Source organism: Oncorhynchus mykiss, chromosome 20, assembly GCF_013265735.2.
Source record: "Oncorhynchus mykiss isolate Arlee chromosome 20, USDA_OmykA_1.1, whole genome shotgun sequence".
NCBI lineage: Eukaryota > Metazoa > Chordata > Actinopteri > Salmoniformes > Salmonidae > Oncorhynchus > Oncorhynchus mykiss.
The window spans coordinates 20219326-20242848 of NC_048584.1; the positions used below are offsets into that span (position 1 = coordinate 20219326).

The 23523-nt window shown below is 44.6% G+C and overlaps 1 protein-coding gene across 1 annotated transcript in view; it reads left to right on the forward strand.

Annotated features, from left to right (window-relative positions):
- LOC110499120 (unconventional myosin-Id) overlaps positions 1-23523 on the forward strand; it is a 118728-nt gene that overhangs the window by 46912 nt on the left and 48293 nt on the right. The window contains exons 12-16 of the mRNA XM_036955947.1: positions 5664-5734; positions 7285-7359; positions 7877-8009; positions 11280-11446; positions 14063-14270. Coding sequence (XP_036811842.1) covers positions 5664-5734; positions 7285-7359; positions 7877-8009; positions 11280-11446; positions 14063-14270 — 654 coding nt within the window. The remainder of the gene's footprint in view (positions 1-5663; positions 5735-7284; positions 7360-7876; positions 8010-11279; positions 11447-14062; positions 14271-23523) is intronic.

Sequence of the window (23523 nt, forward strand, 5' to 3'; positions counted from 1 at the left end):
GATTAGAATGCTGGTGCCACGTGAGTATGATGATGTGGATGTCTGTTCCCGTAATGTACTTATGCTACCATCTACAATCTGGTTGGACACCGTAACTAAGCTCTGTAACAATACAGGAACTTCTACTTAAAGATGCTTGACTCCTGATACTGTTATCAGTAAAAAAAATATCAAAATAAACTCAAATGTTACTTTTAAAAGTTTGATTTATTGCGGGAGCATGACGTTATTGCAGCATAGCAGAGAATGCTCCGAGGCTCATCCCTGGTGCATTGGAGGGACCCATCTTTTTTTGATTCACAGATTCCCCTCACCTCACGCCCCGTACTCTAGAAGCAGCTCTGATTTGGAAAGTTTTGAAATGTTCATGGCTGCCAGGTTCAAAGTGACTCAAAGACTCTGCGGGCCTGAAAGATCTCAGGCAGTTTTTTATTTTTTAAACATTGCAGTTCTTGTCAGGAATCTTCCAAAGTGAGTGTGGAAATTGGAAGTGTGAAAGGGAATGAGGGGGAGGTAAAGATGGGATGAGGAAGAGATTGAGCGGGACCGAGCGAGGGAGTGAAAAAAGGCCAAATGAGGGATGTGAGCGAGAGAGAGCGGGGGAGTGAGAAAAAGGGAGGAGAGTGAGAGAAGCGGCGCTGTCGTATTCCATTAGCCTGTAATAGGAGCCGCACTGTCTGTCAGCACTAATGTCCTCACCCTGGAGCTGCTAGACACCAAGGTTTCTCTGTGTTCTCCTGGCTGACTGTCGCCCTGTAATAACTCACAACACACACACTGTTGGCAAAGACCTCACACTCCAGATCAGAGAGCGAGAGGGTGGAAACGAAGCAGCGTCTTGATCAGTGGCAGCATCTTCTTTTGCTTCAAAAACTCTTCCAGATCTAGTCGCTATGTTATTGCTCTGAGTGTCTGATGAAAACATCCCTTTAAGAAAAATCCCTGTTATTGGTTTTCCAGTCCTGTTAGGGCTGTTAGATATTAATCAAGGGGGTGTTTGAAGCGGTGGAGCTGTGTTGATAAAACTACTGGATGTAATTGATACTGTATATAATGGGACTGTGATGGGCCGGGGGAGTGTCTTGCCTTCATAGTGTGAGACAGGAGTGGTTACTGGCAACTGTATATAATGGGACTGTGATGGGCCGGGGGGGGGTGTCTTGCCTTCATAGTGTGAGACAGGAGTGGTTACTGACAACTGTATATAATGTGACCGTGATGGGCCAGGGGGGGGGGGGTCTATGGTGTCAGACGGTAGTGGTTACTGACAACTGTATATTATGTGACTGTGATGGGCCCGGAGGGGGGGGGGGGGTCTATAGTGTGAGACGGTAGTACTGACAACTGTATATAATGGGACTGTGATGGGCCGGGGGGGGGGGGGGGGGGGTCTATAGTGTGAGACGGTAGTACTGACAACTGTATATAATGGGACTGTGATGGGCCGGGGGGGGGGTCTATAGTGTGAGACGGTAGTACTGACAACTGTATATAATGGGACTGTGATGGGCCAGGGGGGGAGGGGGGGTTGTCTTGCCTTCATAGTGTGAGACAGGAGTGGTTACAGACAACTGTATATAACGGGACTGTGATGGGCCGGGGGGGGGGGGGGGGGGGGGGGGGGGGGGGTCTATAGTGTGAGACGGTAGTACTGACAACAGTATATAATGGGACTGTGATGGGCCGGGGGGGGGTCTATAGTGTGAGACGGTAGTACTGACAACTGTATATAATGGGACTGTGATGGGCCATGGGGGGGTGTGTCTTGCCTTCATAGTGTGAGACAGGAGTGGTTACTGACAACTGTATATAGAACTTTTGAAGACACATTTAAACAGGACTGCAATTGTTCTTGCTCGATAAAAGTAAAGAAACACTTCCCTGCTTCTTCGAGAACTCTCTGCGTCGATACCATACTCCATCCTCCCAATTTCCTCTCTGACTCATATGCCTTCTCTTCTGCACTATGAGGTTGTACCCCTTTAATACCATGTCGGAAGGCTGAGAATGAATAGTTTTAAGGGGAACTTTTCTACCACCTTTGCATGGGTCCTGGTCCTCTGCCGCACGTATGACTTTGTCGTCTGCGTTGTCGTCTGCTTTCCTTCTCCAGGTCCCTTTGATCCTCCCAGATGTTTTTTCAATATTTTTTTACACTGTTAACTATTTGCTGACACAGGCCTTCCTGCTGGGAGCGGTCGTCATGGCAGCCTCTACCCACCCCTCCCTTGCTCTCTCTCCCTCTATCACTCCCTCTTCATTTCCACCTCTTTCTCGCTCTCTCTCCCCCTACTATCATACACACACATACACACACACACACAATCTCTCTCCTCTCCCCCCGTCCCCCTTTTCTCTTTACCGTCTACCCTCTGATCCTACTATTTGCAGTCTCTGCACATGCCCTGTACAGTCGCAGCATAGGATGCTGTGTGTGTGTGTGTGTGCCTGTATGCTTGCGAATGCATGCAGCAGCAGCGGCAGGCTGCCCAAAAGTGATTACCCTTTCATGCACCATGTGGTGGAGATGCTAATAACGTGGTCCTGCTGTTCATTAGCTCTAATGTATTTACATTACAATACAACACAAGGACGGGGGGGGGGGGGGGGGGGCAGGAAAGAGGTACGTCTAGAGTGGTTTCATGCATGTCTACGAGAAATCTTTCAAACAAGCGCTTCCGGTTCCAACACATAGGCTTTTTACCTTCTCAATGCAGCAGATTCTTGATGTCACGTTTTGAACTTTTCCTCGAAGTGGGTGCTTAGTCTCTGTTGACGTTTCTGTTTTTAGAAAATGCAGTAATGATTGGCTCCTGTGGTGAGTGAATGACCGGTTTGGAGCAAGTCAGTTGGCCGGCGTGGCACGTGTGCCTTGCAGGTGCCAGCTTAGTTAGCAGGCGAGACTGCGAGTCCCTGGTGGCGAACATGATGGCAGGTGGAAGTGGCAGAGGGGAGGCGCTGGAGGGAGGGCAAGGTTTGACGAGGGACAGCAGGTGTTAAGGTGATCAGGGTGGTCTCTGCTATAAAGCTGTTCACACTTACACGAGGCTATTGGACTCGTGTGACAAGAGAAAATCCGAGTTGGACAGATATGAATGGCCAACATGATTGTAGACGTTTTAAATCGAAGAATGTTCAGTGCTTTTGTGGACAGGTGCAGTGTCTTCTTCAAAATAATGAATGTGGAACTAAAAGACCCAAGAGCGCCGTGGCCAAAAGACAAGGGAAATAATACCAAGGTTTCCAGTTCTGTATACAGACTGTAATCCACACAATAGGTCTGTTCTGAACCTGTTGTGGCGCCACCTGCTGCCTTAAATGCTCCATCTGTTCTTTCTCTACCTGTCAAGAACCCAATAAACCCCCCCCCCTGTTCAAAACATTGTCTCCATTCTCATTTCTCTCTCTCTCTCCCGCTCCGTCTCCCCTCGTAACTCTCTCGTTACCTCTTTGTCCCCGTCACCTCATCCCAAACGTAGCTCTGTCCTTCTCTTTAATTTCCCTTTTTCTTTATTTTCTCCCTCTCTCTAAAACCCCCCCCCCCACCCCTCCTCTTTCTCATCTGAAATGGGCATTAGACTGAATAAAGAGTGAGGCAGACACGGAGAGAGACGTGGCAATAGCATAGCTGGTAGTGTCTGTGGAGGGGGACGTATTGTGGTAGATGAGGACAAGGTGGCCTCCGTCTGTCTGGCTGTGTGTTTGTGTGTCTAGCTGCCAGGATCACTGTCTGTTTGACTGGCTGGCTGCACTGGCCTGTATAGAGCACAGGGTCATGGATCAATTCCCTATCACAGTTCGACTGAAGTATTTCTGCGATGGCCATTCCCATTCATTTCCAAGGCTCTGAATGGGAATTTGAATGCGTTCACACAGATTTACACAAAGTATAGAGATTTGTATATTTTCCTCCACGGTTTTCGGCCTGTCAGGTGTTCTCGTTAGCAACATCCTCATTCCAGTCGTCAGGGACTTTCCCTTCTCTCTTCTTCCTGTGTGTGTGTGTGTGTGTGTGTGTGTGTGTGTGTGTGTGTGTGTGTGTGTGTGTGTGTGTGTGTGTGTGTGTGTGTGTGTGTGTGTGTGTGTGTGCTCTCCACTCGATGACTCATCCACTTCGGCACTCTCTTCTCTCTGTTCCTCTGTCCCTAACATCTTGGATGTCCCTCTTTTATATAACACTGGCTGTCCCAATGGCTTAGAGGAGGCTCTGTATCATTGTACTCCCCCCACTATACATCCTGCAACCTCGTCCTTCTAGCTCTAATTTCTGCCTTGTTTTTGAATGAGACTGGATGCCCCTCTCTCTCTGATGTCAGTGTAATATTTGATGAATGGCAGTGTAGTGGTGGCACTAATATCATGCTGCTCGCTTGCCTTGTATGTTGCCATGCCACATGGATGGATATGCAGACACAGACAAACGGGTACACACACACACGTACAGTCAGGTATACACGCATGCCCACAGACAGGAAAAGGACAGGTAGCAGAGGACTGCGGCAGACCTCTAAAGTCCCCTGCATGTTCATTTTCTCTCCTCTCTGCACTCCACCACTGGCCTACATACAGTTGGCCACATCCAGTTCCTGCGTCACCACACACGGCTCATTCATATTTCACGTGCACACATTGCCCCCTCCTCTCTCTCTCTCTCTCTCTCTCTCGTTCTCTCGTTCTCTCTCTCCCTCTCTGTCTCTCTAGCTCAGTGGGAGAGAATAGCATGTGTCCCACCTGACTGTGCTGTTGTTTTAGCGACATTGTTGTCTGCACCAGTGGCTCTGCAGCTTCTCTCTCTCTAATGGGAAACAATACAGTACGTTATATCTGGGGAAGCAGCTTCTCTCTCTCTAATGGGAAACAGTACGTTGTATCTGGGGAAGCAGCTTCTCTCTCTCTAATGGTGATACATTACGTTATATCTGGTGAAGCAGCTTCTCTCTCTCTAATGGTGATACATTACATTATATCTGGTGAAGCAGCTTCTCTCTCTCTAATGGGGATACAGTACGTTATATCTGGGGAAGCAGCTTCTCTCTCTCTAATGGGGATACAGTATGTTATATCTGGGGAAGCAGCTTCTCTCTCTCTAATGGGGATACAGTACATTACGTTATATCTGGGGAAGCAGCTTCTCTCTCTCTAATGGGGATACAGTACGTTATATCTGGGGAAGCTGCTTCTCTCTAATGGGAAACAGTACGTTATATCTGGGGAAACTGCTTCTCTCTAATGCGAAACAGTATGTTATATCTGGGGAAGCTGGTTCTCTCTAATGGGGATACAGTATGTTATATCTGGGGAAGCAGCTTCTCTCTCTCTAATGGGGATACAGTATGTTATATCTGGGGAAGCAGCTTCTCTCTCTCTAATGGTGAAACATTACGTTATATCTGGTGAGGCAGCTTCTCTCTCTCTAATGGGGATACAGTAGGTTAATTCTGGGGAAGATGCTTTCCAGTAAAGAAAAATGGAGCATAGCACATCTGAAAATAGATGCCCTTAATATTACAGACTAAAGTGCCCCATTGTTTTCGCTCCTTTGCATAGGAGCTATTAGATTCCTAGGCAGAGTCAAGTAAAATCACCTCCTTGGCTGTGTGAATGTATCCCTCCCTACTTCCCCAGGTTTGTTACTCAATTTCTCTCTCTCTCTCAATCCACAGCTCTCCCCGACAGACAAGAGTTTGGAGTTTGACAGAGATTTCCGTATCCGGCACTATGCAGGGGATGTCGTGTAAGTTATTGTATACAGTGGTGTACTGTATGGCACCACCCTTTTGTTATCAGTCATTGTGATGGCAGAAGTGACTTCCTTACACTTCACTTTGTTCTTTAAATACCCTTGTTGGTTTCCATTTTCTGGGCTCCGTAATTTTCTTAACAAATAAGGAACACACGAAATGTGCACTAATAAATCAGTTGTTTTTTAAAATCAAAATACAGCTGTAGACAGAAGTCAGAGATCAAACATCACACATACAACTGATGTCTCTACTGAGTTCTGCAAAATAGGGAAAGTCCAATTTGCTTTTAATATGCTTGCAGTCAACCCATAGTGATGTAACTGCCTACATCAACACCTTCTACTCATGAGACCAAACCCATGCATATACAGTTATACAAACCTGCAGGAGAGAACAATAGTTAGTGTTTTCTAAGGGCTCAGCAGTAATTTTCCACTACCCAAGTTGCTTTATAGTGGTATGTCTGACTTGTCTCTTATCTCTTTCACTCCCCTACATGATTCTGTGTCTATGAATCTCTTTTAGCCTTGAGGCGCTTTCTCAGACACCCTGTTTTGACTGCAATAACTCACACAGCTCTCAGACCGTTTCTTGTAAGAGGCAAAGACTAGAAAATAACTGGGGAACAATATTAAACCTTATAATGAATATATATATTGCTAATCTGTAGTCCAGGACCCTATAAATGTAGTGTGGTCTTATAACCCCTCCCCTTCTATTAATACAACCTAAGCATAATCAATTATTATAATACATCAAGCATTTGGTGCAGCCCCTATCATGACCCCAAGGTGACCCCATCACCCTCATCATTACAAAAACATGAGATCATCAAACACTATCATCAACCAAATCACCAGCTGTGTATGCTACAGTATGCAAGTCATCCTCAATGCCTGCATGTCTGTCCAGCCCAGCATCGCCGAGCTACATCCCCATGGTTAATATCTTTTTATTTAACCTTTGTTTTATCAGGGAGTCCTACTGAGACCAAAGTCTCCTTCACAGAGCCCTGAATTACATGAATTAAAGAAAATACACATCAATTATATGTCTTTAAATATGAGATGAGAGATAAATACCATGGACTGTGACATCCACTCTGCCTGCAGCCTAGCCTAACTGGTTCAGAAAGTACTCAAACTTGAGACCCACCGCGTTCCAAATGGCACCCTATTCCCTATATAGTGCACTACTGTTGACCAGGGTCCATAGGGCTCTGGTCAATGGGTCCTGGTGAAAAGTGGTGCACTATATAAGGAATAGGGTGCCATTTGAGATACTGTCTAAGACTGTGGAGTCAAGCCTTTAACGGGCCAGTTTCCTCCTGGGTCTTACTGATGGCTCACACACTACCACTGTTTTTCTGGAAACAGAGGATTTGTTCTCTAATTCTTCTCTGATTCATCCATTCTAATTATTTCTGAGTAGGTTTTAGGAGACGCTGTTGTCATTTTTAAGCACCGTCTTTGGTGCTGTATGTTGTCTTAGTGTCTGAAAAAGATGATCAAAGTGTGTGTGTACTTATGTACTACCGCAGGTACTCTGTGGTTGGCTTCATCGACAAGAACAAGGACACTCTCTTCCAGGACTTCAAAAGGCTACTGTACAACAGGTTAGAGTCAACACACACCTGCTATCCCCTCTCCTCTCGCCCTCCTTCCTCTCGCCCTCCTCCCTCCCTATCTCATGGCCCCACTGTAGCCTTCTATGATGCACTGATAAACACCTGCTATCCCCTCTCCTCTCACCCTCCTTCCTCCCTATCTCATGGCCCCACTGTAGCCTTCTATGATGCACTGATAACCACCTGCTATCCCCTCTCCTCTCGCCCTCCTTCCTCCCTATCTCATGGCCCCACTGTAGCCTTCTATGATGCACTGATAAACACCTGCTATCCCCTCTCCTCTCACCCTCCTTCCTCCCTATCTCATGGCCCCACTGTAGCCTTCTATGATGCACTGATAACCACCTGCTATCCCCTCTCCTCTCGCCCTCCTTCCTCCCTATCTCATGGCCCCACTGTAGCCTTCTATGATGCACTGATAACCAATTTTTCCTCCCCTCTTTTCCCCCCCGCTCCTCTCATTCTCCCTCTCTTTTCCTCTTCCCCTCTTCCTCTCTCTCCGTAGTTCCAACCCAGTGCTGAAGATGATGTGGCCGGAGGGCAAGCTGAGTATCACTGAGGTCACCAAACGACCCCTAACGGCCGCCACCCTCTTTAAGAACTCCATGATCGCATTGGTGGAGAACCTGGCATGCAAGGTGAGGGGTGTGGCCACCTCCTGGCAACTATTTGAAAAATAAAAGCCTTAAACATGGGCACCCTCATAGATATCATCCTAACCAACTTCCCCTCTAAATACACCTCTGCTGTCTTCAACCAAGATCTCAGCGATCACTGCCTCATTGCCTGCATCCGTAATGGGTCAGCGGTCAAACGACCACCTCTCATCACTGTAAAACGCTCCCTGAAACACTTCAGCGAGCAGGCCTTTCTAATCGACCTGGCCGGGGTATCCTGGAAGGATATTGACCTCATCCCGTCAGTAGAGGATGCCTGGATATTTTTTTTAAATGCCTTCCTAACCATCTTAAATAAACATGCCCCATTCAAGAAATTTAGAACCAGGAACAGATATAGCCCTTGGTTCTCCCCAGACCTGACTGCCCTTAACCAACACAAAAACATCCTATGGCGTTCTGCATTAGCATCGAACAGCCCCCGTGATATGCAGCTGTTCAGGGAAGCTAGAAACCATTATAGTGAAGTTTTCTCATGAAATATGGGACCAACACTGTACATGTTGCATTTATATTTTTGTTCAGTGTAGTTTGCAGGGGACTTTACAGGCAGTTAGAAAAGCCAAGGCTAGCTTTTTCAAGCAGAAATTTGCTTCTTGCAACACTAACTCAAAAAAGTTCTGGGACACTGTAAAGTCCATGGAGAATAAGAACACCTCCTCCCAGCTGCCCACTGCACTGAAGATAGGAAACACTGTCACCACTGATAAATCCACCATAATTGAAAATTTCAATAAGCATTTTTCTACTGCTGGCCATGCTTTCCACCTGGCTACTCCTACCCCTGTCAACAGCACTGCACCCCCAACAGCAACTCGCCCAAGCCTTCCCCATTTCTCCTTCTCACAAATCCATTCAGCTGATGTTCTGAAAGAGCTGCAAAATCTGGACCCCTACAAATCAGCCGGGCTAGACAATCTGGACCCTTTCTTTCTAAAATTATCTGCCGAAATTGTTGCCACCCCTATTACTAGCCTGTTCAACCTCTCTTTCGTGTCGTCTGAGATTCCCAAAGATTGGAAAGCAGCTGCGGTCATCCCCCTCTTCAAAGGGGGGGACACTCTTGACCCAAACTGCTACAGACCTATATCTATCCTACCATGCCTTTCTAAGGTCTTCGAAAGCCAAGTCAACAAACAGATTACCGACCATTTTGAATCTCACCATACCTTCTCTGCTATGCAATCTGGTTTCAGAGCTGGTCATGGGTGCACCTCAGCCACGCTCAAGGTCCTAAACGATATCTTAACCGCCATCGATAAGAAACATTACTGTGCAGCCGTATTCATTGATCTGGCCAAGGCTTTCGACTCTGTCAATCACCACATCCTCATCGGCAGACTCAACAGCCTTGGTTTCTCAAATGATTGCCTCGCCTGGTTCACCAACTACTTCTCTGATAGAGTTCAGTGTGTCAAATCGGAGGGTCTGTTGTCCGGACCTCTGGCAGTCTCTATGGGGGTGCCACAGGGTTCAATTCTTGGACCGACTCTCTTCTCTGTATACATCAATGAGGTCGCTCTTGCTGCTGGTGAGTCTCTGATCCACCTCTACGCAGACGACACCATTCTGTATACTTCCGGCCCTTCTTTGGACACTGTGTTAACAACCCTCCAGGCAAGCTTCAATGCCATACAACTCTCCTTCCGTGGCCTCCAATTGCTCTTAAATACAAGTAAAACTAAATGCATGCTCTTCAACCGATCGCTACCTGCACCTACCCGCCTGTCCAACATCACTACTCTGGACGGCTCTGACTTAGAATACGTGGACAACTACAAATACTTAGGTGTCTGGTTAGACTGTAAACTCTCCTTCCAGACCCATATCAAACATCTCCAATCCAAAGTTAAATCTAGAATTGGCTTCCTATTTCGCAACAAAGCATCCTTCACTCATGCTGCCAAACATACCCTTGTAAAACTGACCATCCTACCAATCCTCGACTTTGGCGATGTAATTTACAAAATAGCCTCCAATACCCTACTCAACAAATTGGATGCAGTCTATCACAGTGCAATCCGTTTTGTCACCAAAGCCCCATATACTACCCACCATTGCGACCTGTACGCTCTCGTTGGCTGGCCCTTGCTTCATACTCGTCGCCAAACCCACTGGCTCCGTGTCATCTACAAGACCCTGCTAGGTAAAGTCCCCCCTTATCTCAGCTCGCTGGTCACCATAGCATCTCCCACCTGTAGCACACGCTCCAGCAGGTATATCTCTCTAGTCACCCCCAAAACCAATTCTTTCTTTGGCCGCCTCTCTTTCCAGTTCTCTGCTGCCAATGACTGGAACGAACTACAAAAATCTCTGAAACTGGAAACACTTATCTCCCTCACTAGCTTTAAGCACCAACTGTCAGAGCAGCTCACAGATTACTGCACCTGTACATAGCCCACATATAATTTAGCCCTATCAACTACCTCTTTCCCAACTGTATTTAATTTATTTATTTATTTTGCTCCTTTGCACCCCATTATTTTTATTTCTACTTTGCACATTCTTCCATTGCAAAACTACCATTCCAGTGTTTTACTTGCTATATTGTATTTACCTTGCCACCAATGCCTTTTTTGCCTTTACCTCCCTTCTCACCTCATTTGCTCACATTGTATATAGACTTGTTTATACTTTATTATTGACTGTATGTTTGTTTTACTCCATGTGCAACTCTGTGTTGTTGTATCTGTCGAACTGCTTTGCTTTATCTTGGCCAGGTCGCAATTGTAAATGAGAACTTGTTCTCAACTTGCCTACCTGGTTAAATAAAGGTAAATAATAATAATAATTTCATTGGACAACAATAACATTAAATTTTTTTTGAGAACATGTACTACTGATTTGACAGAGCGAGTGCATCTCAACAGTCTAAAGGGGGTTTTCTTTCCTCATCTCCTCTCCTCCGAAATTACACATGTAAACTCACAGGATGTAAAAAAAAGTTTTTTTAAATTCACAGGATGTAAAAAAATAAAATAATAATAAAGTATTTAAAAAAAAAACATGTTGGATATCCTATAGGAATTAGCTTTCACCTGTCCAGTTGTTCCACATCCGTGCCGATAGAGGATAGGAGACGTGGGGGGGGGGGGGCTGTGTCTCCTTGCTGTGTCTCCTTGCTGTGTCTCCTTGCTGTGTCTCCTTGCTGTGTCTCCTCGCTGTGTCTCCTCGCTGTGTCTCCTCGCTGTGTCTCCTCACTGTGGTCCCCCTGGTGGTTTGTGTGTACAGGAGCCCTACTATGTGCGATGCATCAAGCCCAACGACGTCAAGTCGCCCCTGCTGTTCGAGTACGAGCGTTGTCGCCACCAGGTCGAGTACCTGGGCCTACTGGAGAACGTTCGTGTGCGCCGCGCCGGATTCGCCAACCGCCAGGAGTACCCCCGCTTCCTCCAGAGGTACGAGCGTTAAAACCTCATCTCCAGGTAGAAGGAGAATCAGGTCCCGAGTAGTGGTGATTTAGGGTCAACTCCCTCCTTTCCGTATAGTCTTATTCATTATGATATAAAAGGCCTGATCCCCATCCGATAGCAGCATTCCTAGTCTGACAGGGACATTTTCCCAGAGCAAAATCATTGTGCAAAGTTACAAAAATGCATTAAAACTGCTTATAATCTCGCAGTGGGATTTAATTTGAAGATTTTCTTAAACAATTCCCTCTTTGTGAATACGAGCCCCCTCCAACACAATGTTCCTGTGCCCTGCCCTTCACTAGGAAAACAGCCCTGCAACAGAGTGGGTGTGTTTTTAACGACGTCTCTTCCATCGAATGCACTTTAGTGGGGGGGAAACATGCTCTGTCGTATTGAGACAGTATTCATCAACAATATGAACCTCACAATGATCACTTCTGATTCATTTTACGCTTTCAATGTGTCGGTGTCACTACTTCCTGCCTCTGTTTTCGATCCGCTCACCTACTGAACATTCCTTCATTCTTTTTTTTCTCTACCATTATACGATGACATTCTTTTACGTACACTACCGTTCAAAAGATTAGGGTCACTTAGAAATGTCTTGTTTTTGAAAGAAAAACATGTCCATTTTTAAAATAACATCAAATTGATCAGAAATACAGTGTAGACATTGTTAATGTTGTAAATGACTATTGTAGCTGGAAACGGCTGATTTTTATTTTATTTTTATGGATTATCTACATAGGCGTACAGAGACCCATTATCAGCAACCTTCACTCCTGTGTTCCAATGGCACGTTGTGTTAGCTAATCCAAGTGTATAATTTTAAAAGGCAAATTGATCATTAGAAAACCCTTTTGCAATTATGTTAGGGCAGCTGAAAACTGTTGTCCTGATTTAAAGAAGCAATAAACCTGGCCTTCTTTAGACTAGTTGAGTATCTGGAGCATCAGCATTTGCCTTCTAGAAAGAGTTCCTCTGTCCAGTGTCTGTGTTCTTTTGCCCATCTTAATCTTTTCGTTTTATTGGCCAGTCTGTGATATGGCTTTTTCTTTGCAACTCTACCTAGAAGGCCAGCATCCTGTCACCTCTTCACTGTTGACGTTGACTATCTGTTGACTATTTATTGAAGCTGCCAGTTGAGGACTTGTGAGGCATATGTTTCTCATGATCAATTAGCCTTTTAAAATGATAAACCTGGATTAGCTAACACAACGTGCCATTGGAACACAGGAGTGATGGTTGCTGATGATGGGCCTCTGTACGCCTATGCAGATATTCCATTAAAAATCTGTCGTTTCCAGCTACAATAATCATTTACAACATTAACAATGTCTACACTGTATTTCTGATCAATTTGATGTTATTTTAATAGACGAAAAATGTGTTTTTCTTTCAAAAACAAGGACATTTCTAAGTGACCCCAAACTTTTGAACGGTAGTGTACATCCAGTACTCTTAATAACACCAAATGGTGACTAAATGAATAGACCGGGGCTGGCCTTGAGTTTGGTAAAGCAGAATCCAGTCAGTACTGGACTAAATCATAGAGAGCTTTGCAGAGGAGAGGAGGGCCTTAGCATCATCACATCGGCTTGTGAGTGGGCGCTATGTGACAGCAGTGTTGTCACTTACGATGCTGCAAGTCTCTCGCATCAGACTAGACGACACCGTAGACAACTAAATGAGATTCTGTCTCTCAATCATACAAACGTGTGCACTCACACACTTGTTTTACATAATAAATTAGGACAAAATATAGCACGATATTTCTTCTAAAAGTGTGATATTAAACATCTGGGAAACAGAGGCACGTTCATATTGTATGCAAAAGGAGGATTTTTAATAGGATTTATTTTGGACTCTTGGCAGTTAAATTAGGATTTAGTTCAAACTGCACTCACACACAAGCTCCAAATGGTCCCGAACAAATGGAAATACACGCGCAAATACACCCTTTTAAAAAAAAACTCTTGCCCCTAATACATTCACAGCTGTCTCGCTCCCCACTGCCCTGCCCTTCCTCGGTCAAGTTAGATGAGGTAGTATCTGTGGTAGTTAGCGGTGATAGTTTTGCATAACACACTTCTCCTCTAACTCTGTCCCTCATTTCCTTCACTGATGAATTTGGACTGTGTATTACATCATGCGTTGGCAGTAAAATGCCAGTGAATAACTAATGTAGGAATCGCAGTGTTTTGTGTTAGCAGTGTTTTGACCCCTCTTGGCCGTCCAATAATATCTTGTCACGGTGTCCTGTAATGTTGCCAATCGTTCTGTTTTCGCATGTATTTTGCGGGGCATTTTTTCTGTGAGTCACTGTCAAAGAACCAATCACTTCAACAAAGTGCATGTTTTGTGAAAGAAGAAGAGTGATGCAGACACAATTTGGGAATTGAAGTCAGTCATTTAGTCCAATGTGACGAACAGTTAACACACCGTTTGCAGTGTGTTTGGGCCCATGCAGCAATAAACCCAATTACTGCATTGCACGCACCATGCTCTGAACTATCAGAACCACTCTGGTTAGCGATGGTGCTAAAGCGTATTGAGGCCCGCTAATATTGGACCCTCTCTGCCTCCATTCCGCCCCCTCAGGTACAAGATGATCTCGGAGTTCACGTGGCCCAATCACGACCTTCCGTCGGACAAAGAGGCAGTGAAGAGGCTGGTGCAAGGCTGCGGCTTTGAGCACGACGTGGCCTACGGCAAGACCAAGGTGTTCGTCCGCACGCCGCGCACCCTCTTCTGCCTTGAGGAGCAGAGGGACGAAATGGTTGGGAGAATAGTCCTCTTCCTTCAGAAGGTCAGTTTCAATGTTGTCACCTTTGGCCCTTGGCCTGGTCTCCATGGCAACGGCCCTATGTCGAGTGGTAACATTGTGTAGGTGTGACGTCTCCGGGTAAATCTGTTAAATTCAATAGTGTACACGTATTATATTCAATATCCTATTGACAATGAGAAATGAAAAGCCACTACGGTCACTAACATCATTCTATCAGGGAGATGGATTACTAGTCAAAGCTACCCATTCTCCAGTAACCTCATTATCTTGTTTCTTCAACACTCATTGTGTTCTCATTTAAATTCACTCTCTGTACTTTTCATATGAATAGCCAACTCTCGAGGCTTGATATGCCACTATGCGCCGAGATATTTTCTGGGCCTAAAATTATTATAGCGTTAGCTCTCTCTCTCTCTCTCTCTCTCTCTCTCTCTCTCTCTCTCTCTCTCTCTCTCTCTCTCTCTCTCTCTTTCTCTTTCTCTTTCTCTTTCTCTCTCTTTCTCTTCTATCAGCCCGTACAACCCCAGCTCAGTAAATGTGCTGGAGGAGAAAAAAAGAGCAGAGGTCCACACATCCGCACTGCAGACTTCTGGGAAGCCGCCGGCATTCCTGCACAGTAAAAGAACAAACAATCTCTGGGACTGAGAATATAATGTTCACATAACCCTAAAGCCATTCAACCCTTATTATTGACCCCTTATAATAGTTGGAATATATTACAAATATACCACAGCTCCTGAGGTGCTATGGGAGCATTCAGAGGATGGAAAACCAGATATTAATCTTAATATAAACCATTAGCTATGTAACAGTGTGAATATGCTGGAGCCATAAGGAAAATCTATTTCGTATATGTGTGCACCTTCTATCATTAAAGACAGTTTTACGACATTGATACAGACCAGAATGTAATCCCATGTTATTGCTCCATTACGACCGATTCTCCATTTAATGTTCTCTATGCTATATAATTGGGATATGGATATTGACTTTAATTATTATAATTTTTTTTACATCTTCCTCCCTTGATTGGCTGGTAAAGAATGTCATGTGATTGTGTTGTGCACGAGAATGAGCCACTGACTTTCAGACACCTCTGGTAAGAATGCCATTACACATAATACTTCTGTATAGATGGGAATAGATGGAGGAAATAGTTTTTTTTAAGAGTGTAGTGTTGAATGTGGCCCTGTCATTTTGCTGTCAAATCTAGCTGACCTTCTCAAAAGGTAATGCCCCCTCTGACTGACAGATACAGAGATCAAAACGTCCATTTGTCAGCATCTGACTGCTCTGTTTCCTTCTTCTTGTTTGGGATTTGAGCCCCTATTTTATTCAATCACCTGGGAGCCATTCATACGATTGGTGACAGAATGAAGATTGACGTGCTATACATTTACCGCGCATGTTATTGCTACTCAAATTGCTAGGAGTACAACTACGTTTCCTTCACGTTCACAACACCTTTCATTCGGGCAGCTCTCTCCAAAGACTGGGCTGCAATATGACTGCCCGCAGACACCAAAGGGTTAAAGCAACCAAATTGCTTCGTTGCAGGATTGATTGTTTGGCCTCTGTATTGATCTGCAGGGCCCCGGTTGGGCTGCCCGGCAGACGAGCTCGACGTGTGTTCCTTTTCGCTCTTAGGACTATCTCAAAGGATGTCGCCACTTTGATAACCAAGCAGAAAGACCAGAGATGAATTCCAGATGTTCGACCCAAAGAGAGGTTTTGGGGTTGAAGGAATGGTATAGGGCTCGCTCAGTCAAAAAGAAGAAGCACCCAGGACCACACACACTCCCATTCACCACCCTCCACAAATAAGCAAAATAGACCTCTAACGTTAGTGTATTTGACTCTATTTTCCACCCTGCCCCCTACACACACAGCTCATCATCTGTGCCAAGCAATCCCCTTATCAGCAGCTGGCACACCACTGTGGCTTATGCCAACAGGCCCCACCATGCCAGGGGTGGCAGTACCTCAAGCTCTCTTCCCCTCCCCCTATGAGCCTCCTTCCCCAGACAACCACAATACCCTGTCATTGTCTGCACCCTACACATAAAAGAGTGAGGGATCCCATATATTACATTTGAGGTGCCCTTCTCCATACTTGGTTCTAGTACACAATGTGGCCTTTCTCCCTACCGCCCCTTCATCCCTCCTTGCACCCTGACTCTCTCCCGCCGCGTCTCATTTCACACTGCCTTTTGCTCCGTCGTTCCTCGTTTCTGCTCCGTCGTTCCTCATTTCCGCCCCGTCAAAGCCGTTCCGCTCTGGCTCTCTTCTCCTCCCCGCGGATAGAAGCAGATAGAACTCTGGATCCACTGAATCCACCCTCACGTTTACGGCTATCAACTCTGCCCTCGCCACTGACTGACTGCACTACATCCCGCAATCAGTGGTCCATATCTGCTCCACTAGACACTCCCTAGTGTGGACTGTGCAGTCAGTTGAACTCACAAGCATGCATCCATACCACAATCAGAGCCTTATCCTCAGGAAGGGGAAATAGTCCCAATCTGAACCAACCTAAAGGGGATTAAATACTACTATCCAACACAAATACATACTTTATGAATGATTCATGAGCTTCCCCATTTATTTTTAATGAGTATTTCATAAATGGAAGCTCATCCATCCACATCGGTGTCTGTCAGGGCTGGGAATGGCGAGAGAGAGAGAGAGGGAGACATGAGAGAGTCCCCTGTGTATTGGGAGCCAGGGAATTAAAGCTGCAATCCGCAGTTAAAACAATAACAAAGCGTACTCACCGCCACTGGTTCCGTAAAAATCTGAGGGATGGGGCTGGAGAAATGCATCCATTCTCAAATTCCATAGACGGAACTATGGAGGCAAGGACTGACCCTCCACGATATCAAAATGATAGTTTTTACATTTGTTTATAAACATTTGGAGTAAAACAAGCTTATATTTTGGGGTTCTGATGGGATACGCCAGTTGAGCCACACTCATGAGGCATTTATAAGGTATATTCTTTAAGAATCAATGGGTACATATCATTAATTTTATAAGTCCAAAAATGGATGTTGCAATGCACATTGCCCCTTTAATTGCTGTTGTTACATGTGTCTGAGCGACTGTGGATTTATCAGTGAGACTATAGGCTAGCATTAGCCTAGCCTACCATCTGCCGACTGGGCCAGAACTGATCCCACCTCTATCCACACGCCTCAGCAGTACTTAACCTGATCCTAATTCATCTGATGTAGGCATTATTAAAATAGCATGTGAAGTGTTCTGTTACTTATGGTACATTTTACAAATGCATGGCACCTGCAAAACACCTACAGTAGCTACCTCCCAAAATAGTCACTCTTCCAGACAAAATCAAAGGGAAACATGTTTCTCTTGTCACTCCTTGTATCAGTGACTTTGGCTTCGCTTAGGGAGATGCTGTACCTGCACCCTCTGCTGTTGTGGAAGACTTTGATGATGAAATATCTCTTGATTATACTGAAGGATTTTTCCCTTCTGTCTCTCGGAGCTCATCCGTGTTCACATCTTGTGTTCTTTGATGCTCTTTGTTTACCACTGTGCTGTCAACTATGCTCAGTAACCGTTTGAGTATTCTCTTACTGCAATTTCCCACTGCCTCAACAACCTCGTAACAACTTCATACTGTTAAAGAATGAAACGCATTCAGGCACGTGTCCTTTTGAATTCACTAACACTTATACATGAATAGTGTTTTTATATTTGAGATACAATGCAAAATAAATTAATACCGGCTTATATTTTATTCATAAATCCTGGTCTGTGTATCCTTGAGTTGGTAATGTAATTGATTCTCACCAGAACAAAACGTTGCAGGCTATTTGAGTATAAAATTCACACTTGGATTCACTGCACTAACAACAAGAAGAGAAAATAGTGCCGGGCGTTTTACACTCAAAACAATCCACTGACCTGACAGCAATGCATCTCCTCGACAGTGTGGAAGGATATGGGTAGACAGGGGGCTCTCGCCATGGCAACCAAGGTTTGGCTCCCAGCCAAGGTGCACTGCTTTCCTCTGATATGACCTTCACTTGCCATTCTCTCTATTTCCTCATAGAATCGCCCCTTTTCTTTCTATCCTTTGACATGTCTATTCATGTATAATACAGTATGTTATAATTAACAGACCTGACTGTAAGATACAAGCATTAATTTCTAAAGGTTTATTTGTTTCAGTTAGTGGCTGACAATCTGTCCATGGAGGCAACGCAAATTGCTAACAAATTCCAATGATTTCCATCAATATTTGTATCGATCAACATGACAAAGAGTCTATTCTATTTTAACCTCAATTCCGCACAATACATGAACCAAATGATGGGAACATAATGAACATGTATAGAGGATGTTCGTCTAGAGAGGGTTTTGGAGCAAGCCACTGGCTGCTGCCTTGAGCATGTGGTGATGGTGTTGTTCACCCGAGCGCTGGATTGATTAATCCGAAAAACCCATTGGCCCAGTGTCTCGGCCCAGTGTCCCCAGTGCTTGCCTGAGGTCAGTGTGTGTGTGTGCGTGGTGCCCTTGATAAATTGTGTAACACACTCTGCTTGATGCTGTCTCCGCCCACCTTGGTGTATTGAGCATTTCACTGGAAAAAAACAAATGTCCCGGGAGGACAGGGAAATAGTGGCATTCGGCATTTGATTGCAGTCAAGTGTGTCGCCCCGCCGGTCTTTCCATGTTTGATTTGTTTTGTGGATGACATGAAGGATATTTTGTATAGCGTGTTTAGTCAGAGACTATAAATGGTATTGCCAACCCTGGCTTGTTTTACGGATGGATTGATGGCCTCTTTATTAGGCCTTAAGCAGTTGCAGCACTTAGTCTAGCCTATAGTGTATGATTTACTATATTTTTTTATTTAACCTTTATTCTACTTTGCAAGTATATATATTTTTTTACTTTAGTTTATTTATTAAATATTTTCTTAAAACTGCATTGTTGGTTAAGGGCATGTAAGTAAGCATTTCACTGTCAAATGCTTACGTTACAAGCCCTTAACCAACAATGCAGGCGCATGTGACAAATAACATTTTATTTGTTGCAGGAAAGTTTGCAGGAATTTGAAAACGTGTAATGTATTTGAGGCTTCTGAAATTCCAGACTAGATTTTTCCCTACAAAAATGTCAATTATAATCCACATAATAATTCACATTTCCTGTTGATGCAGGATTATTTTCCTGCTATGGCAGGATCCTACATCTGTATGTGATTTGTGCTGGACGGACTCTCTCTACCCAAAATGCATTTCAAAGTGCCCTAATAAAGCCGTACCAATCTGTCCCACTTTGTCTGCCCGAGACGCCCCCAATTTGGCTTTGACGAGCTCGTAAATCTGGATCCCCAGAGCCATGGGAGTGTGTGGTTAGTACGACTCCATGATGGAGGGAGGGAGTCTGTTAAAGGATGATCAGATAGCTTTACTGGAGAGGAGGGAGTTTCGGCCTTGTTATTGACCTGATTTACCCACGCTCCCCTGGGTGTCGTCTCCTCTCCTCTCACCACCTTCCCACTCGTGATAATTCTACACCGTCTGCCCCTCTGTGTTTAAGCACAGCCAAGCAACAGTGTGTGTGGGAGATAGAGCCATGGGCATTTGAAATAATTGTACCATTTGAATAATATCATGATAATTTAGGATATATGGATAGTTGACATGTTTTATTTAAACTTTGTTTAAACTTGGATACTTGTTTGCTGCGCAGCCTGCACACTAAGCAAGGCGGGGGATGGACAGAGGCCGGTGGTGTGTGTGACCATAGAAATAGAATGAATAGACCGGTCTTGGAATGTCTATCCCTGGCAATTTGACTGGTAATCTCATGGGAACACGATGCAATAATTTCCATGGTAATGTAGAATGTTCATTCAAATGATGTTAGCCAGAGACATACAGTGAGCTACAAAAGTATTCATAGGTTTCACCTCCGTCACTCGGTCGCGTCATGCCATTGTTATGAACGTTCTCAAGCCGCCTTTCACCGGCGGCGCCATAGTGGTGCCCGAAAGTGGTGATAGCCTCCGTCCAGAATGTCTAGGTTTAATTACTGTTTCGTCTAAATTACACTATTGCCTGGAAATACGATGACATTGCTAAAGTAGTCAAATATTCAATAGGAAACTACTTTACCATCAAATTTACTTTAGACAGTTGGCAATGTTGTCATTAACTAACAAAGTTCATCAAAATAGCTAGCAATGCCAACGTTAGCTAGCAAAAATCCATCCCCATTCTTTTGTTTTTCTACTAGTTATTTGCCTCCTTTTGAATGTCATCGTATTTCCAAGCCACTGTAATGCATCTTCATCAGCGCTCATTGACGATGCATTGAGTGGAATGCTCAGTCCAAAATATTGTGACGAATTGGCAATTTTTGTTGTTGTTTTGGCTCTGTACTCCAGCACTTTGGATTTGAAACTATACAATGACTATGAGGTTAAAATGCAGACAGTCAGCTATAATTTGTGGGTATTTTCATCCATATCGGGTGAACTGTTTAGAAATTACAGCACATTTTGTACATAGTCCCCCCATTTTAGGGGACCAAAATGATTGGGACAAATATACTTTTAAAAAATTAATTATTTAACCAGGTAAGCTAGTTGAGAACAAGTTCTCATTTGAAACTCCGACCTGGCCAAGATAATGGTGCAAATTATGGTGAAAAATAAGTATTTGGTCACCCTACAAACACGCAAGATTTCTGGCTCTCACAGACTTGTAACTTCTTCTTTAAGAGGCTCCTCTGTCCTCCACTCGTTACCTGTATTAATGGCACCTGATTGAACTTGTTATCAGTATAAAAGACACCTGTCCACAACCTCAAACAGTCACACTCCAAACTCCACTATGGCCAAGACCAAAGAGCTGTCAAAGGACACCAGAAACAAAATTGTAGACATGCACCAGGCTGGTAAGACTGAATCTGCAATAGGTAAGCAGCTTGGTTTGAAGAAATCAACTGTGGGAGCAATTATTAGGAATTGGAAGACATACAAGACCACTGATAATCTCCCTCGATCTGGGGCTCCACGCAAGATCTCACCCCGTGGGGTCAAAATGATCACAAGAACGGTGAGCAAAAATCCCAGAACCACACAGGGGGACCTAGTGAATGACCTGCAGAGAGCTGGGACCAAAGTAACAAAGCCTGCCATCAGTAACACACTATGCCGCCAGGGACTCAAATTCTGCAGTGCCAGACGTGTCCCCCTGCTTAAGACAGTACATGTCCAGGCTCGTCTGAAGTTTGCTAGAGAGCATTTGGATGATCCAGAAGAAGATTGGGAGAATGTCATATGGTCAGATGAAACCAAAATATAACTTTTTGGTAAAAACTCAAATCGTCGTGTTTGGAGGACAAAGAATGCTGAGTTGCATCCAAAGAACACCATACCTACTGTGAAGCATGGGGGTGGAAACATCATGCTTTGGGGCTGTTTTTCTGCAAAGGGACCAGGACTCTCATCCGTGTAAAGGAAAGAATGAATGGGGCCATGTATCGTGAGATTTTGAGTGAGAACCTCCTTCCATCAGCAAGGGCATTGAAGATGATGACAATGATCCCAAACACACCACACGGGCAACGAAGGAGTGGCTTCGTAAGAAGCATTTCAAGGTCCTGGAGTGGCTTGCCAGTCTCCAGATCTCAACCCCATAGAAAATCTTTGGAGGGAGTTGAAAGTCAAAATACCAGCAACAGTGTGTGAAAACCTATTGAGAAACTTTTGCTATTGACCAAATACTTATTTTCCACCATAATTTGCAAATAAATTCATTAAAAATCCTACAATGTGATTTTCTGGATTTGTTTTCTCATTTTGTCTGTCATAGTTGAAGTGTACCTATGATGAAAATTACAGGCCTCTCTCATCTTTTTAAGTGGGAGAACTTGCACAATTGGTGGCTGACTAAATACTTTTTTGCCCCACTGTACAACAACACAGAGTTACACATGGAATGAACAAAACATACAGTCAATAATACAGTAGAAAAAAAGAAAACAAAGTCTAAATACAGTTAGTGCATATTAGGTCAAATAAGGGAGTTAAGGCAATAAATAGGCCATGGTGGTGAAGTAATTACAATATGGCAATTAAACACTGGAATGGTAGATGTGCAAGTAGAGATACTGTGATGCAAAAGGAGCAAAATAAATACATACAGTATGGGGATGAGGTAGATAGATGGGCTGTATACAGATGGGCTATGAACAGGTGCAGTGATCTGTGAGCTGCTCTGACAGCTGGTTCTTAAAGCTAGTGAGGGAGATGGGAATCTCCAGCTTCAGTGGTTTTTGCAGTTCGTTCCAGTCAGTGGCAGCAGAGAACTGGAAGGAAAGGCGACCAAAGGAAGAATTGGCTTTGGGGGTGACCAGTGAGATATACCTGCTGGAGCGCGTGGCAGGTAAAGCCCCAAACCCTACGAGTGGATGCTGCTATGGTGACCAGCGAGCTGAGATAGGGCGGGGCTTTACCTAGCAGAGACTTGTCGATAACCTGTAGCCAGTGGGTTTGGCGACGAGTATGAAGTGAGGGCCATCCAACGAGAGCATACAGGTCGCAGTGGTGGGTAGTATATGGGGCTTTGGTGGCAAAACGGATGGCACTGTGATAGACTACATCCAGTTTACTGAGTAGAGTGTTGGAGGCTATTTTATAGATGACATCGCCGAAGTCAAGGATCGGTAGGATGGTCAGTTTTACGAGGGTATGTTTGGCAGCATGAGTGAAGGAAGCTTAGTTGCAAAATAGGAAGCCGATTCTATATTAAATTTTTGATTGGAGATGCTTAATGTGAGTCTGGAAGGAGAGTTTACAGTCTAGCCAGACACCTAGGTATTTGTAGTAATCCACGTATTCTAAGTCACAGCCGTCCAGAGTAGTGTTGCTGGATGGGCGGGCAGGTGCGGGCAATGATCGGTTGAATAGCATGCATTTAGTTTTATTTGCTTTTAAGAGCAGTTGGAGGCTTCGGAAGGAGAGTTGTATGGAAATTAAGCTTGTCTGGAGGTTAGTTAACACAGTGTCCAAAGAAGGGCCAGAAGTATACAGAATGGTGTCATCTGCGTAGAGGTGGATCAGAGAATCACCAGCAGCAAGAGCGACATCCTTTATGTATACAGAGAAGAGAGTCGGCCCGACCCCATAGAGACTGCCAGAGGTCCGGACAACAGGCCCTCCGATTTGACACACTGAACTCTATCAGAGAAGTAGTTGGTGAAGTAGTTGGTGAACCAGGCGAGGCAATCA